At 26.7% G+C, this 19,022-nt stretch overlaps 1 protein-coding gene across 2 annotated transcripts; it reads left to right on the plus strand.

Moving 5' to 3' along the window:
• Positions 1-340: 340 nt before the first annotated feature.
• LOC100197032 (serine/arginine-rich splicing factor 5) lies at positions 341-15,655 on the plus strand. Of its 2 annotated transcripts, none has more exons than XM_065794010.1 (8): positions 341-596; positions 7,352-7,422; positions 8,820-8,927; positions 13,702-13,792; positions 14,421-14,494; positions 14,662-14,755; positions 14,859-14,953; positions 15,073-15,655. In XM_065794010.1, exons 1-8 carry the CDS (start codon positions 405-407, stop codon positions 15,527-15,529), a joined length of 1,182 nt encoding a protein of 393 aa, XP_065650082.1. In that variant the 5' UTR covers positions 341-404; the 3' UTR covers positions 15,530-15,655. The 2 variants fall into 2 exon arrangements, with proteins under 2 accessions (XP_065650082.1, XP_065650081.1); XM_065794009.1 differs by having other exon boundaries at positions 342-596; positions 13,699-13,792.
• The last annotated feature ends 3,367 nt before the right edge of the window (positions 15,656-19,022 follow it).

Genomic DNA, 19,022 nt, shown 5'->3' on the forward strand with positions numbered 1-19,022 from the left:
CATTTTGTTTTAAAAGTATATTATTCTGCAGTTTAATTACCATTGTAATTTGATTACTACAAATCAGTATTAGAGTAATAAATAATTTAATTATTTTTTAAAATTGTGGTTGTTGATATATAAATTTAGAGGTGAGGATCAACTAAAACCTCATAGCCCTGATTCAAACTTTACACTTCTGGATATATAACTTTATGTTTGTTTTTTATTTTGTTTTTATGTTTATCTCCCCAAAGCTTTGAGGAGATAAACATAAAAACAAAACAAAAAACAAACATAAATTTGAAGCCACTACAGTTGAGGAGGCTACTTAACATTTTGATTTGAATATATGTAGTTTGTATTCTGTAGTGTAATTTTTTTTTTTTAATATTTTAGGTCATTATAACTAATAGAAAAATAAAATGTCAGACTACAGGGAACGCAGAGATCGTTATAGTGACCCTCGTCCACCTCTTCCATCCAAAAGTATGATGGGTGCTCGAATATATATTGGTAAACTTCCAGGTGATATCAGAGAAAGAGATATAGACAAAGCTTTTAGTAAATTTGGACATGTAAGAGAAATAGCTATGAAAGGAAATTATTGCTTTCTAGTAAGTAATACACTGAAACATTTTTAGCTTTAAGTATAGTGTGAAATCAATCTATTTTAAGCATGAAAGTTTAAGGAATTCTTTATTTAAATGTTTTGAATGAAAAATTAATTTATTCATAATAAAAAAGATAGATTTTAAAGTAAGTTATTAAAGTTTCTTGTTTTGCTTTAAAATAACTATAAAAAGTTTTTATATTTTTAAACTCCTCTTTCTTTAATTTTTGTATACATTAACTGCAAAAGTGTTATGAACATTTAATTTATAAGAAAATTAAATAAGATTTAAATAAGAAATAAAAGTATTTTATATCTTATATAATGATTTCTTTTATTTAAAATATTTGATCAACACTAAATTCCTTTCGACTATTGTGATTAGCTGTTGTTTTTTAATAATTATATCATATTTGTATTTTCCAAAAAACATCCTGATTTTTTTTCAAACCTTGCTTTTAAATCTCTGATTTTTTTTTCAACCTGTCAATCGTGACTAGCAAGAACTCATTTTGGGAGATCAAAATAGCATTTTTAGTCATTTTAGGCGGTCATTGACCGTTGACTGGCCATTATTTTCCATACTGTGTTTAGTAAAATCTCATTTTATGTAACATTAGTAATTTTCGTAGTAGTGTTTCATGAAAAAATTGTCTTCTTAGTATTAAGTATCAAGTTTAAATAGTTAAGAATTTGCACACAAGTGTTGATAAAGTTATAAATAACTAATTTTTACGGTTTTTCAAATAGGCAGAGATTAAAAAATATTTTATATCTCTGCTCATTAAAATTAGAGATATAAAATAATTATTTTAAATTTTTGTATATAACTGATGGCATTTTCTCTACCATTGTACTTTTTTTTTTTTAATTTAATCTTTTCATTTATTTTTATCATAGCTTTTTCTCCCCAAGGAGAAGCCATTGCAATGAATGAATTATTTTTAAATAAATTTTAAATTATCAATTACGCATTTACTAATTTTTATTCCTTTCTATTATAGAATTGTAATAGAAACATCAAATGTCAACCTGTCTTAATAAAAACAAATAAAAAGAGACAAACAATGCTTACAATTTTTGTTAGCATTGATAAAACGATTTCTTTTAGTATTAACTAAACTTTTTTTAATATTGTATGAAATTTATTTCGATATTTAAAAAAACTCAACTTTTTTTAATTGAATGAAAATCTGTGCGTATGAGGGCAATTTTAAACAAATTACCATTAGCAGGTGATTTGAACATTAGTTATTTGCAAGTTTAAACTTAAAATATACAGTGATTTTATTTAAAGTTATTATTTTAGAAAGAATACAAGTTCAAGCATTAAAAACTAACAAACTCGTATTTTTTTTGTGTTTCAATTATGAAAAGCATTTACTCAGATAAAAATTTAGAAAAAAATTTAAAATTTTGGCTGTCTAAAAAAAAAAAACTGTCAATTCCATGTGTTAGCTGGTCAAATTGACTGCTTGCTTTCGATTTCTTATTTCCCATGCTGGAGAAAGTTGATTAAAAAAAATTTGAAGAATATTTTTTTATATAATAAAATTTATCATAACAAATACATAATTATATGTATAAAAAAATGACTAAACATCTTATTTATTAAAACTTTATATAAAAACATTAGCAATATAACTTAATTAAAAGATAATAATTTAAAAATTAGGTAACAAATGCTTTTAAATTCTTTTATAAAGTAATAACAATATTAATAATCATTTCAATAATAAAAAAAAACGTGTGTGTGTGTGTATGTATGTAGTTTTTTTGTTTCTCTTTCAAATTCTTGTTAAGTTTGTACAGCTTAAGTTTTATTTAAGGACGCAAATTAAGTTAATAAATATAGTTCATTTAATAGGAAAGAAAAAAAACAAAAGTAAATTGTTATAATATAAACAAAAGATTATTATGTTATGTATAAAATATTTTTAAGAAATAAATAGTATAGAAATATATAAATTGATAGTGATAATAAATATAAAATTATATAAAATCTTGTTGTAAAACCATATTATTACTATTATTTTTATTATTATTAAAGATTATGATTTAAACTTTAATATTTTAATTCATTTTTTAATTAATCGGATAGAACTAAAAAAATAAAGCACAATAACAGTGGTGTACCTTTGTGGTTGTCCGGTGGCACAGGATGACTCTCCAAGGGTGATTGAAATAAAATAAAATGCCTGTCAGTCGCCTGGCAGGATGGCTAGACAGTTTGTTATTTATAAAAATGTGTTTAGTAATAAAACTATATTTTGATCTATAAAGATTTTATTCCTTGTAATTATTAAAAAAAAAACTTTAAAAACCATTTAAAGTAGTTCAAGGGTTGAATTAAGCGATCGCAAAATGCAAAATCCGGAAAAATATCTGGTCATCAAAATTACTTAAGTTTATGCAAAACTGTGTAATTTGTTTTCTCAGGGGCCAATAAACTTAAATTTGTTAGCGAAAAAGTTATAAAAAATAAAACAATAAACTTACAACTATAAAAGTAATAACTACGAAAGTAATAACGATCTAGTAACTAACTGCATTATAAAAGTAATAACACTATAACAGTGTTCTTACTTTTATAACGCGCTTATAACTTTTATAATTCATTCTTTGTTCAAACAACATAAGTAATTCCAAATTTATAAAAAAAAAAAGAATGGGTATTTATTAAAAAAAAAGAATGGGTATTTATAAAAAAAAAAAGAATGGGTATTTAAATAATATTTAAAACTTATTAAAGAACACTTAAACAACTTTATTAAAATCTACTGTAAAAAAAGTTTAGTATTATGATAAACATTACTAAAGGTCCGTAAAAACGCGCATTAATTTTGAAATCAACTAATAAAAACTTTGAATAGGTTGTTTTTAAAATTAATGCACGTTTTTACGGACAATTAGTAACATTTTTCATAATGCTAAATTTTTTATAAAGTACGTTTTTATAAAGTTGTTTAAGTGTATTTGTAAAAGTTCCTTAAGTTTTAATAATATTTGAATATCCACTTTATTTTTTCTAGATGCTTATCTACTTTGATTTAAGTTTGGAATTACTAATGTTGTTTGAACAAAGAATGAACTTTAAAAATTATAGATGCTTTATAAAAGTAATAACACTATTATAGTTTTATTACTTTCATAATGCAGTTAGTGACTAGAGTGTTATTTCTTTTGTAGTTGTAAGTTTATTGTTTTATTTTGTTTTTTATAGCTTTTTTGCTAACAAACTTATAATAATTTGCTCTTTGAAAACAAAGTTCATGGAATTGCATAACTTAAAATTTTACAAAAATCGTTAGTTTCACTCCAGAAAAAAATACTTAAAAAAAACTTTTACATCAGACTACTGATTATCACAGTGGACTACTCAAATGAGAAATAAAAACTTTCAGACGGCCACAGGGCGAGTGGGAAATAAACGGAGGGTACACCACTGGATAAAGTACGATATAATTTTTTAAAAACAACCGCTAATAATAAAGTCTTAAAGAATTTAGCAACAGTCTTAAGGAATTTAAATATTTTATTCAAAATTAAAGACAGGAGTTTAAAAATACATAAAAACTAGTTTAAACTTTTTATTGTTATTTTGAAACAAAACAAGAAAAACTAATGATTTATTTTAAAATATATCTTTTTTATTATTGTTTTTATTATCAATAAAATAATTTTAGTTTTAAAAAATTCAAATTTTCAAATAAATAATTCCTTAAAATTTTCCCCTAAATAAAAATAAATATTAATCTTCATGCAAATAGCTTTAACATAATTTTTTGTTGGTTGATTTTTAAATTACTGTACACATTTTTTGGACCTTTAGTAATAATTTTTCTTATAACTTTTTTTTAATTTATAATCCTTAAATTACCTGGTGTTTGAAAAAGCAATAATTAAAAATATGTAAGTTTTGATTGTTATTATTTTTGCAGTAGTAAATTTATTGCTTTGAATTTTCATTAATTTTTGCAATATGATAAATTGACTGTTCTGAAAAAGTGTTAATGGTTTTTAATAAACTAAGAATTTATTGATCAGAAATATTTCCGGTATTGCAATTCACGATCACTTAATTCGAGTCTTATATTTGTTATAGTTGTTGTTTAAAAGATCTTAAACCGATGTAAAATGTGCTAAAATAAAACAATTTAATTTTTAACAATATAAATATCATTCCATAAACTCACTTAAATAAAATTGCATAGTTATAAAAAAATGAATAAACAACAATAAGTTTATACTACTATTATAGTTATAAAACATACACATGGCTAACATAAATGACATAAAAGTGTTTATTTGCTTTTATTTGCTAACATAAAAGTGTTTATTTGCTTTTATTTAATAATTTTGGACTATATTTATATTGAAAATTATCAACTTATGGAAGTTTTAGTTTAAACGTATTAGTTTTGAGCGCCTATATTGGTCAAATGGTATGGGATCACGCATATATAAATATATATATGTATATATATATATATTATATATATATATATATATATATATATATATATATATATATATATATATATTATATATATATATTATATATATATATATATATATATATATATATATATATATATATATATATATATATATATATATATATATATATATATATATATATATATATATATATATATATATATATATATATACGAGGTGCGTTCAAAAAATATCCGGAATTTTTAAATTTCGCAGGTTTGGAGAGTCCGATTGTCAGCAATTTTTTTGTGTGTGTTGGTATACATGCCCCTAAAGTATGATGAAATTCTCAGCTATATTCATTGTTTACATTGTCTGTGGTAGTCGCTAAGGTTCTATGTGTTTTTATGAGCTCAGCGATATTTGCTTGTTTAAAAAATGAAAGAATTTAAGAATCAAAGAATTTGTATTAAATTTTGCGTAAAAATAAAGTAAAGTGTAACAAAGTGTGTGAAATGTTGCAAAAAGCCTATGGTGAGTTTGCTATGAAAAAAACAAGTGTTTATGAGTGGTATAAGCGTTTTCAAGATGGCTGCAAAGACGTTGAAGATGACGAATGACCCAGCACATCAATAATCAATGAAAAAGTGGAAAAAATGGTTATGAATGATTGTTAAATCACAATAAGAGAAGTTGCTGATGAAGTTGGCATATCAATATTTCAAGCATGAAACGAGTGGCTGCAAAATTCATTCCAAAACTGGTGAATTTTGACCAAGAAAACAATCGCACAAACATCAATCAGGAGCTGCTAAATGACGTCAACTACAATCCAAGTTTGCTTGAAAGGGTCATAACTGGTGATGAAACATGGGTGTATGGTTATGATGTTGAAACCAAAGCACAAAGGTTGCAATGGAAGCACCCTAAATCACCAAGACCGAAAATAGCACGTCAAGTTCGATCAAATGTTCAGGTTTTGCTTACTGTTTTCTTTGATTAAATGGCGTAGTTCATCATGAGTTCTTACCACAAGGTCGTCCGGTAAATAAGGAGTATTACCTTAAAGTCATGCAATATTTACATTAAACAATCTGAAAAAAACACCCAAATTAATGGCAAAACAATTCATGGCTTTTGCTCCTCGATAATGCACCTGCTCACTCGTCGTTGCTTGTTTGTAATTTTTTTGCCAAAAACAACACCGTAGTCATGGCCCAACCATATTCACCAGATATGGCTACGTGTGACTTTTTCTCATTCTCAAAAATGAAGAAAACTTTAAAAAGCTGTCGTTTCACAAGCATAGATGACATTAAAAAGGGCATTGCTGAATGAACTAGAGGCTATCCCAAAGATCGAGTTTAAGAAGAGTTTCAAGGCAGAAGCCCTGGCACAAGTGCATAGTATCAAATGGGGACTACTTTAAATGAGGCAACATTAATGTAGACGAATAAATATTTTTTCGAAAAAACAAAAATTTCAGGTATTTTTTGAACACACCTTGCATATATATATAGTCTTAACTCATAAAAATGTTTATAGAAGATATTGGGTTAAAATGATTTTAAAAGCAAAATATAATTAAAATAATATAAAATTATGTCCTATCAAATTTATTAGTTGACAATCTTCTCAAATCTCTTGATTAAAAACACAAAATAAGTTTGACTTTGACTAAACAGCTTTATCAGAATGTTTTTTATATTATATAGTCCTGAAGCTTTAAAATCTTAGGGATTTCTGGACTTATAAAAGTAGAAAACACAATATTATGAGTCTGGAATTTGTTATTTTTTAACTGTATGGTTGCATCATAATGCAGGGTTCAAAGTTTCTTTTTAAAAAAGACTTCAGCTCCAATAAAAACCTTTCCTAACATCCCTTGTGCAAATGTTAATTTATTATGTGTTTTTATATATTTAAAACATGTTTATAAAAAGAGATTATTTTAACTGCCAAATATTGCATGTTGTCTGTCTAAAATATCAGGTTTTTTGCTTGCGTCATGATGTCGTTATTTTTTGATTGATGTGTCTGATGACTTTGCAACTTGATCACACAACCTGAAACTTTAATCTGACAACTTGTGTCTTGCTGTTAAAATGTGTCCTATACAAAGGTTTTATTTGACTCTCAGTAGTTTATTCTAAATTTCTGAAGGACCATGACATAAACATGTCATAAGTGTAACAGTTATACAACTGTGTCATACAACTGTGATATCATCAACAAAGTTATTTATTATGTTAAAGTTATTTAAATTGACAAAAATAGTTGAATAAGCTGTAAAGTTTTAATAAACTGGTTTTCTTTAAGCAATACGAAAAAACAAGAGAAGCTGAAGATGCAGTTTATGAAATGCATGATAGATCTTTTTTTGGTGAAAGGTAAAAAATTTATTTTTATTTGGGCTTAAATTCTTAAAATGTCAACTTTACTTTTCAGAAGAAAAAAAGATAATTTTTTTTTTTGCTTTTTTTTTGCCTTATTTATGCCTTATAAAATATCTAGATGATACCTGTAGTACCAAGTTTTGCATATTACAGAAGCACCCCTCCTATTTTGCATATAATTTTTTTATACTAAGTTAGTTAACAGCAAGTAGTAGAAAATGCACAAATTAAACTCATGACGAAGAGATTTTTCTAGTTTCAATAACTAGATAAAAAAAAGAGTTTTTAATATGCCAGAACAAACACTTGCTGTTACTAAGGGTAATCAACACAGAAATTGATTTTTATTATTTTTTTTTTTTTTAAATATTTGGTGATTTAAGCAAAGTTGCTTAAATCACTTAATATTCATAAAAATCAATTACAAAATTAAAAAAATTATTTATATAATCATTCGAAATAAGTGTCAAACGTTACCCTTCTCCTCTCAGAGTGTTTTTGAGACCTGATTTATAAGGGCAACCAAACATTGTTCATTTTTACTGAAAAAATGAACAATAATTTGTTGCTCCCCTCTAGCAAGCCTCAAGAATGGTCTGAGGGGTGGCGATGTCTGAAGCTTATTTCAACCTCTGATTTAGAGAAATCAATTAGTTAGCAGATAATAAGATAAAAATTTCATTTTTAATAAATTATATTTAATAAATAATAATAGAAATTTCTTTAATAAACATTGCAAAATTATTTTACATTCCTTTGAAACTTAATTTAAAATTCTACCTTTTACTATTTTACATTCCTTCAAAACTAAATTAAAATTTTTAAAATCACCTTGAATTCAAAGTCTTTTAACTAAAAATTAAAATTTTTAAAATCACCTTGAATTCAAAGTCTTTTAATTAAAAATATATAAAATAGCCATTTTCTTTAACAAAAAATATCACAGTTGCGGTTAAATGCTTTTTTTACAACCTAATAGTTTCTGAATAAATGTCACATAAACAATATTAAATGATAATTTAAATATTCTAAAACAAAAAATGTTCTCGTTTAACCTAAAGTTGCTATTTTGTAATTAAGATGCGAGCTGTTGAAAATTGCCATTTAGTACTTAAAATGCGAGCTGCGTAACAAGGTTTGAGTACCAGTGTTGTTTTTCTATTTTAAAAAAGTGCAACATCAAACTCTCAAATTATTGTGTTGATTATATTAAAGATTGTTAAAAAAATTCAAATGTTGACTCCTTTAGCAATCATGTCATGACATGATTGTTAAAGGAGTCAGGACAAGGAGGGGGGTTTTAATAGTATTCTTTCCCAAGCTTTTGTTTCACAAGTCATATACTTCTAACTTAGTTTATAATTTTACTTCATGTGTTTGTATTATGTTAGGATACAAGTAGAACATGCACGACAACCAAAAGAGTTCGGTTTCAGAGCCCCATCAAGATTTGGTGGAAGTCGTGGTTATGGAGGTTATAGCAGAAGTAGTACATATAGGTAATTTTTTTTACATACTTTATAGATTGATCTAGGAAAAGTGGTTTAAGCTAAATAAGTTTTAGACTGTTTAATGAATTCTCTTTCTTTTCTTAAAATGATTAAATAGCATAACACTATATAACAGTAATAAAATGCACCAATAAGGATAATTAAGTAATATTTTAAAATTTTTGCCTAATTAAGTAGGCCAACAAACTCTTTAAAAGTTTAATGTCATAAATCATGATATTAAAAAATAGTTTAATACTTTTATAAAGTAAAAATGTACTCTTGATGTCTCATTTTTAATAAATGCGGAAATTTAACAGTTGTTGACAGATAGACAGAATTTTTTTTATGTGAAAGAGTCTACCAGGGGTGGAACCTCATAGTTGCCTGGTAGCAAAGGACAGCTTATTTTCTCAAATAACAACTTAATTCTTAAAAAAATTGCTTGTTGTTAGTGCGGCGGGATAACCAGGTAGTTTGTTACTCACAAAAGAGTGTTTAAAAAAAATTTTGCGCTATGAAATTTTTTTTTATTGTGATTATTTAAAATAAACTTTTAAAAAAGCATTTAGAGTACACAATGTTTAAAAATGTTCATAAATTATACACAGTGTTAAAAAATAAATACAGAAAAAAAGAAGCCAACTTGAATTAAATTAGACATGCACATAATTTTAAATGTTTCAAAGTTAGACTTTAGAATGTTTCAAAAATAATTTCAAAACGTTTAAATTTAAAGCATGTTTTCTTTTCAATTCAAAATGCGATTTTAAATGTTACTGTTGCATTTTAGATCAGGAATCATCAATAGCGTTGGACCTTTTTGTTTTTCATTAGTATAATGAATTTTTATATAAACCTTGTCAAACAAATTGACCTAATAAGAAACATAATTACGGATAATGTTGAAATTTTTTTGTAAAAAAAGAATTCTTAGTAAATTAAATTACATTTAAAACATAATTTTTTAAACATACTATTAGAGTATGCATTGAAAATAAGCATTTTTTATTAAGACTCTGTATTAAAACTAATTTGGCAGGTATATATCTGATTGTGCTGAAATAAATTATACCTAAAAGTTAAAACCCTAGACTGTTAATATAATTTTAATTTTTAACATGGCTGCGTTCATGCCTACAAAACTGTTTTTGAGGCAAATTCTTTTACATTCCACCAAAAAGACAACAGCAGCTGAGGCGCATAGAATCTTAGCGAGCAGCAGCTGAGGGGCATAGAATATTAATGGAAACATACAGCGACAATCCTCTTTCAGAGCAAACATGCAGAAGATGGTTTTAACAGTTCAAAGGTGATGGTTCTGACCTCGAAGATAAAGAACATCCTGGTGCTGAGAGAAAGTTTGAAGATACCAAATTGGAGACATTACTTAATGAAGATCCATGCTAGCCACTGGAAGAGCTTGCAGAAACCTTGGGAGTCGATCAATTGACAATTTCTAGGTGCTTGAAACAACAGGGAATGATTCAAAAGCAAGGAATTTGGGTGCTGTATGAGTTGGAACCGAGGGACATGGAAAGACAATTTTTTTACCTGTGAGCAACTGCTAGTTTGACAAAAAAGAAAAAATTTCTGCATCAAATTGCTACTGGTGATGAAAATTGTCTATGTTACAACAACCCTTAACACAGAAAAGCATGGGTCAAGCCTGGCCAGCCATCAACAGCGAAATCGAATATTCATGGTTCCAAGCTTTTGTTCTGTATCTGATAGGACCAGATACATACTTCAAAGAACCAAGACTTTCTACTGTGGAATCTGCATGCTACCTAAAATATGTAGCTGCTGACGGACAGTGTTTTGAATGATCTGAGTCTAATAGTCTTCTCAAAATAAGCAGTTGGTTTTTAGAAAAAAAGCTTATTTTCAATACATACTCCCAATAATTTCAATTTAAAGATTAAGCATAAACAATTCCAGGGTGGTCAGCGGTCCTTGAAAACTGGAAAAGTCCTGGAATTCGACAGGGCCTAGAAAAGTCCTTGAAAAACACCCCTTTTAGCAATGATTCTCAGAAATCCTGGAACTTTTTTCTTAGATAGTTCAATATTTTATTATCATTTTTTGCTTTTAACAAGTTATCATTAATTTTGCGTAGATTTATACTGATTTTAATAATTATGTATTTACTGTAATGCAAAAAAAAAAAAGTTTCTAATGTTGCTGTCAATATTATTAAAATCTGCTAATTATTTAGTTGATTTTCATATTCATAAGTCAACATTTCTTTTTTTATAGTCGAAAAAATCAATATTTTTGAAAAACCCAAAAAATTTTCTTTAAATATCTTGAAATTTTGAAGTATTTATCGGCTGACCACCCTGAATTCTTTTTATTCTGTTCATAAATTTTTTTTAATAAAATTATTCTTTTTATAAAATTCTTTCTTTTTGTTTATGACTTTTCAGTATTCCTCAATTTCTCTTTTTTTTTATTAATAATTATTTTTAATAATTAATATTAGTTGTATTTTAACAGTCTAATTACCTAATCTACGTAACATAGTATAATACTTAAGTAGTATTTATCGAAATTTTCTTGAAAATTTTTTATTTAAATTGGATGCATTTCACTTGGTAGAAACCAAAGTATCTCAAATGTTATGTTAATGAGAAATTGAATTGCACAAAAAAGCTATAAAATCACAAAAAAAACCTACAAAATCAAAAGGACAATAAACACGAAAGCAAAAGCAGAAAGGAATAAAATAAGCAAATATGAAGATATTAAAGTAAAAGTTAATACCATTCTTACAACGAATTACTTTTAATAGCAAAGTGAAATATTAAGAAACTTTCACTGAGGAGGTAAAAGCTGCTCAATCAGAGTTTATTCTTTTGAGATAAGTTACTGATGTACAAAAGATGTTGACAGTATTTTTACATGAGAAATGACATCACGAAGGTTCAAATCCTTTTAACAGGTTTTTTGTGTGTGTATTTTATTTAACAGATATTTTTTTAAGTTTTTATTAGTAGACTTTAGAAAATATCAACTTTTTAAATAATCAAGTTTTTAAATAATCAAGTTTTTAAGTAATCAAGTTTTTAAGTAATTAAATACTTGGATTAGATAATTTTGAAACTTTGATCTTTTTTAAATTTTATGAAGTTAAACATTTTTAAATTAAAATAATATATTAATTTTATGCTTTGTTTTTCACATATAAGTTTAGTAAAAATAGTTATGTTTATTATTGGATGAATGTTTTGAAAGAACATTCACATATCAATGTATCAATATAAAATATTTTTATCTAATAATTTTAATTAGTTTATCTATTAAGTCCTGGAAATAATGAAGCAAATGCTCATGAAAAATAAAGATTATTTAGGAAGTCCTGGTTTTTCAACATTTTTATCTGGCAGTGACCCTAATTTTTAAAATTGTGGATGTATGAAAACTCTGCATTAGACTGTTTAGACCACAGTTAGCTGTTGTCTTTTTTGGTAGTCGTGAGCTCAGAGCATGACAAAGGGTCTCTCTGTTTTGTCTGTCCCAGCATCACAACTTTAAAATGACAATTTTTATTAGATTGCCTTTAAACTTATACTATTGTATTGGAAGAATATACATTTACAAGTGTAAGGTTTGTGTAATTTGCTGTCAATTTACCAGCGATGGGTGGTAACTGAGCTATTAAAGTGGTTAAAGATATTGTAGTGTCATTAACAGTAGCAATTAGTTGCTGATAAAAGCCATGATAAATAATATCTAACCGCCTGGATATTACTTTGTTTTTTCGTTTTTTAATTGTGAAACAAAATATTTTATATTAAAAGTTATAATGTTAAGAATTAACAAAAGTATATGCCTACATTATCTTGTACATTATTTACTTATTCTAAAACATCTTAATTTTGATGACAGAAGTAAAGTTATTGTGAGACAATTATAGGATATGCAAATACTCTTTGTTCTTCATACATATCGCCAAATAACATACCGTAAGCTTAGAAAATCTGTAACTCCATGATGATGCTATTATGATAACCTGTTTTATGTATGTTTATAAGTTAACTCCGTGCTTTTTTATGTAAAAAGATTTTTTGGAAATTTGTGTTCTTTAAAATAAATAGATATTGGAATTAAAAAGTTATTTGTAAGTTATACCAAAAGCTCAATCAGATAATTGGATAAGTATCTACCAAAAATAAATAAAGTTATTATGAAATTGAAGTTCTCTTGTGCTTTAACTACTGCCAATCGTTTTGCCTGTGCCGTGGACATGCCTGTAATAAGTTACTACTGGTAAGCTGAATGATTAGGGTAGCTTTGTGAAAACTTGTTGCTTTGTACTTTATCCACTGCAAGTGTGATTTGCTCTTCTGTGTTTAAAGCATACTTAACATTAATTAGGTTTGTCAGTTTAGGCATAATTAATTAAACAAGTTAACAATCAGTGTTTTTCATTCCACCCAATTACTCACTGTTTTTAATCTTATTCAGAAAAATGTTCTCTACAATATGATCAATAATTGATTAAAAGCAGAAGAATAAATATTTTAATAACTAATTTCATTATGTCCTTAATTTCATTCTACACAGTTTTACTCTTTATTAATATTAAGATTTGTTTTATATATGAATTAATGTTGTTATTTAAATAAAAATCGAAACCAGGTATTGATGATTTTAGGCGAAAGTAAAAAAATATTTGTTTTGTTTTGCCATTTTAGATGACCGAATTTGAAAGAGTTTTTAAAACCAATATTTAGAACATAATTTTTTATAATGTTATATATTTATCAATTTTTAGTAGCAGTCGTGATTATTCAAGGCGTCGATCTCCTCCACAAAGAAGCGATTACAGGCTGTCAGTAACTAATCTTTCAACGAGATGTGATGCTCAGGTATACTTTTTATTGGATTATATAGGGATTTCAATTAGGTGTATTAGAAAAGTTTAAAAACTATTTGGGTTTATGACGCTAAAATAGTTGTTTCTAGTGAAGTACTCTGAAAAGGAATCTGGAATCAAAAATTCTTTCCCCTCAAGAACAGTAAAAAGGCGTGATTAAAAATTTTAAAAATTCACGTCTTTAGTTCTTGAGCTTTTAAATAAAAATCGTTTCGTGTCTTTATTTACAGATCGAATTTAAAATTTACGATTAATGCGTTTGTCGGTATTTCGGTATATTTACGAAAAGATGTTCACGACCTAATTACCACTATCGATTCCATAGCTGTTTGAATTTCGAAAAGGCGATCTAAAAATTTGAAATCGATGAAAGAAAGCGTACAAAGATATTACGCTAGATTCCGAACATAGATTGTTTCCCTTATCGCGATTTAAAACGCAATCTTTTGATCAAGTAGCTTTTAATGGAGGTATCCCAGAAGCACTTGATGTTATGGAAGTTTAGTGGCAAGGTGAGTGCGTCCGGTGTTATGAGTGTATTCACACCACGGCGGTAAAATCTAGGCAATATATTTGTAATTTAAAATAATTAATTATGATTAATTTGTTATTGTATGTAGGATCTCAAAGCTGTGATGCAAAAAGCAGGCGATGTTGTATTTTCAGATGCACACAGGCGCAGGGTCGGAGAGGGGTAAGTCAACTCTCTTGATTACATTTATTTACATTGCATACCTGATTGTATTAATTACAGTTACATAATCTACTTTAAACTTGGAAAATGACGTAATAATTATGCATTTAATTTAAAATTATTTCATTTGCCTAGCAAGTTCACACAAAAATTTTCAATTGTTATAGAGTTGTTGAGTTTGCATCAAGAAAAGATATGGAGCGAGCTTTAAAGAAACTTGATGGTTTGGAAATTAACGGAAAGCCTATAAAACTAAAAGTGGTGCGATATTAATTGTCATTTGATATTCGTATAGAAATAGTGATAAAACATCTCTAATGTCCACTACTTATGTAATCGTTTTGTTTGATCTATTAATTTATAGGAAGAGGCACGCAATGCACATAAGTCACGATCTCGATCCCGATCTGAATCCGGATCAAGATCAAGATCAAAGTCAGAATCTGGATCTCCCAGCAGGTAATTTAGGTTTTCTTTTAATATTGAATATTTCTCTAAAATATGAAAACAGAACTGATAATATTGTGGTCTTTGTTACGCACTTTAAAAAAGTGTATATTTATAACTTTATTATTTAGAAAACGACGGCGTCATTCATCAAGATCCGGTTCAGACGATGCTTCGGATCGTGAAGAGAACGAGCGTACAAGTGCCAAAGTTGATGAGAAAGCTGCTAGCGATGATGAAGAATTCGAAGAAGCAGAACGGAATGTTAAAAGGAAAAAAGAGCAACGGAAAGAAGCTAATGGTGATAAAGGATCAGGTTCGGAGTCTGATGGTCCAGAAGAGTTAAGTAAAGATGAAGCTGAAAATGATGACGATGAAGACACTGAAATAGTTGAAGAAATTGTCGAGGAAGAGATTGAAGTCGAAGAAGAAGTGACTCAATCCAATGACGAAGAAGATGAAACTGAAGTTGAATCAAAAAAACACGAGGAACCTAAAGAAGATAATTTAGATGAACTTACTGAACCTGTACAAAGAAACCGCGAAAGCGGGAGCGAATCACCTGAGTGCGAAGAAAATAACGAATAAGTTTTCGACTTGTTAAGCTTTAGCTGAAGGTTTATAATGTTGTATATAATATTTTAAGCTTGCTATGTCACGTTCAAGGTTTTACTTTGTTTAGAGGACGAAATACAAAAGGTTTTTCTATTTTTATTTTTGTTTTATGTAAATTATAAAAGATATCTGTGTTTATTCTGTAGTTTATTAAGTATTTTTTTGACAATATTTGGTAAAAATCTTAATTTAATCAGGCTTTAAAACTCAGAAATTTTATTGGATAGTTTCAATAAAACTAAATAAAACATTTTTTGTGTAGCCATTAAATGATTTAACAAAATATAAAATAAAAATACTAGTAACACCGGCGATTATTCTATAGTCATCTCTATGCGCGTCCCTTTTTTTTTGTTACTAAAAAAAAATATTTTTTAACCAAAAGTTATTGGTTAAAATACATTTTTTTAATGTGTAAAAGACCCTCGTAAAAATAATAAAAATTTAGTTAAAGTTGTAATCCTTACTCATTTTTCTATCCCGTGGAAGTTTTCATGGGATATGACAAGTTCACGAGTTTCTAAAAAATTTAGCAGTAACTATATAATAGCTTACTTCCGACAGATAACACTAAAAATAAGTATATTCAACAAATATCAAATTCTGCTTATGGTCAATTTAAATCGATTTTTAATATGTTGACTAAAATTTACAAATCTACACAAATACAATGCAAATAAAAGTCAAAAACCAAGGCTTTTGCCCCAAGATCTTATATTTATGAATGGTAATGTACTCTATGAGCCATCTACCCTTAATCTTCTAGGATTAACTCTTCTGATCTTTCTTGGAAATCATATATCAAATCCGTTGCAAAATTAGCATCTACTTAGTTTGCATCTCTTTACCAAGCTCGACACTTTCTTACTCCGGATTCTATCTCTATAAATCTCAAATCCGGCCTCGTATGAAATACTGTTGCCATATCTGGGGCGGTTCTTCTGATGATGCCCTTTCTTATTTAGACAAGGTGGAAAAACGCATTGTAGACATAGTTGTACCTCCAACCATTATCACATCGTCGTAATATTGCTTCTCTTTCTCTTTTCTTCAAATACTATAATGGGCACTGCTCTAAAGAGCTAGCGTCTCTTGTGCCATCTACTAAAATTCATTCTTGTGTTACTCGTCATTCAATTAAGTCTCATCCTTTTTCTGTGACTGTTCCTAAGCGCTCCAAAAACTCTTATTTGTCTAGTTTTTTTCCTCGAACATCATTTTGGTATGCAACCACTATTTCTTTATTGTTCTTCAAGGTGTAAACTACCCCCATTCTAAAAATTTTCTGTGGTGTTTCTCGTTGGAGGCTGGGAAAAAAAAAGCCCTAAATTTTGTGCCCCCCTACCCCAAATGTGAGAGCAACAAGTTGATGAAATATTTTTTGTACTGTTTATAACTGGACTAATATTCATCGATAAATTTTGAATTTCATAGTAAAATATTTTAGCTTTCAAAAATTATGACCATATAAAGTTTGAATCCCCCTCAATTTGAGGGGATTATAAATTTTATATGGTCATTATTTTTGAACGCTGAAATATAATACTATGAAACTCTCAAAGACCAAAACAAGCTGGTTCCGGCTCTGTATTTATATATATATATATATATATATATATATATATATATATATATATATATATATATATATATATATATATATATATATATATATATATATATATATATATATATATATATATATATATATATATATATATATATATATATATATATATATACATATCTCTATATATATACATACATAAAATAAAGACCAGAAGAATCTCAATGTTTTTAATAATATAAACAATGTTTTTATTTTTATTTTTTTTAATAAAATATTTTTATTTTTACTTTTTTAACTGTAAATCATGCACGAAGTGTTGCTATATCGACTATCTTATAGCCTGACTCGCAACGGAGTGCTGCTACATCAACTATGTTATAGCCTGACTTGCAAGGGAGTGCTACTACATTGACTGAGGGTTTGGTTAGGCCAGGCAGTCTATCAAGTAATAAAAAAAAATTCCGGTCTTGCATTTTAATTTTTACTTTTTGTCAACAAAATACGGAAAAACTTTCTGACAACCAGTTAGGGGTTTTATATATATATATGTATATATATATATATATATATATATATATATATATATATATATATATATATATATATATATATATATATATATATTGTTTGTTTGTTTGTTTTTTGTTTTTGAGCAACGCAATAGCAATAAATAATAATAACAAATAATAAGTTATAAAACATCAAAACAGCATATATCACAAAATATCACAAAAATATCACCGAAATATCACAAAAAGAAAAATTAGTTAGTACGATGCGTACTAAATAATTTTTCTTTTTTGCGATATTTTGGTCTAGTTTGTATAAACCATCATCAAACGTAAAATACTAATTGGTATTTTAGGTCTGATGATGTAAAATACCAATTGGTATTTTATTTGAAAAAACAAAACAAAAAAACTAGATAGACAAATTTATATTATAATGAACAGTTTGTTTATTTAAAGATTGGTTTTCCCATTTAATATGGAGTGCTTCTTTAATTTTAAACTTGTTTTTGTTAGAAGCAGTATCCATAATTTTAAAACAATTATAGTTACTTAGATTTTTACAATTAACAGGTGAAATTAAATGCTTATAAACATTAGATTGTTTGTCACTTGTAAGATGCTCATGAATATATACATATATATATATATATATATATATACATACATGCTTCTTTAATTTTAAACTTGTTTTTGTTAGAAGCAGTATCCATAATTTTAAAACAATTATAGTTACTTAGATTTTTACAATTAACAGGTGAAATTAAATGCTTATAAACATTAGATTGTTTGTCACTTGTAAGATGCTCATGAATATATACATATATATATATATATATATATATATACATACATGCTTCTTTAATTTTAAACTTGTTTTTGTTAGAAGCAGTATCCATAATTTTAAAACAATTATAGTTACTTAGATTTTTACAATTAACAGGTGAAATTAAATGCTTATAAACATTAGATTGTTTGTCACTTGTAAGATGCTCATGAATCCTTGTTGTTAAGTGTATGGAGGTTTCTCCAATATAACTAGCATTGCATCCAGCACAAGAAAATTTGCAAACAACATTGGGTTTGAGCAGCTTAGGAATTGGATCTTTTATACATAAACTGCTTTGTAATTTGTTGGTAGTGAAAATTATTTTAATTATAACATCTTTACAATATTTTTTAATGATTTTATTAACTTTAGATTCAGTAAAATTTGAGTAAAATCCTATAAATGGAAGGTTATAATACCTTATAATATGATTACCTATACTATTTATCACAGATAGATTTAACTTTTTATCAACAAATAATTTAATTTTAGTGTCAATTTTTTACACATCTTAGTAAACAAAATAAAAACTTAAAATTTTATTTTTATTTTTTTGCT

The sequence above is a fragment of the Hydra vulgaris genome, chromosome 03 (assembly GCF_038396675.1).
Source record: "Hydra vulgaris chromosome 03, alternate assembly HydraT2T_AEP".
NCBI classification, from domain to species: Eukaryota; Metazoa; Cnidaria; class Hydrozoa; order Anthoathecata; family Hydridae; genus Hydra; species Hydra vulgaris.

Coding starts and splice junctions, on each gene's coding strand:
- LOC100197032 (XM_065794009.1), top strand. CDS start 405: ATGTCAGACTACAGGGAACGCAGAGATCGTTATAGTGACCCTCGTCCA. Junction 7,423..8,819: donor AGATCTTTTTTTGGTGAAAG/GTAAAAAATTTA, acceptor GTATTATGTTAG/GATACAAGTAGAACATGCAC. Junction 14,756..14,858: donor AGCCTATAAAACTAAAAGTG/GTGCGATATTAA, acceptor ATTAATTTATAG/GAAGAGGCACGCAATGCACA.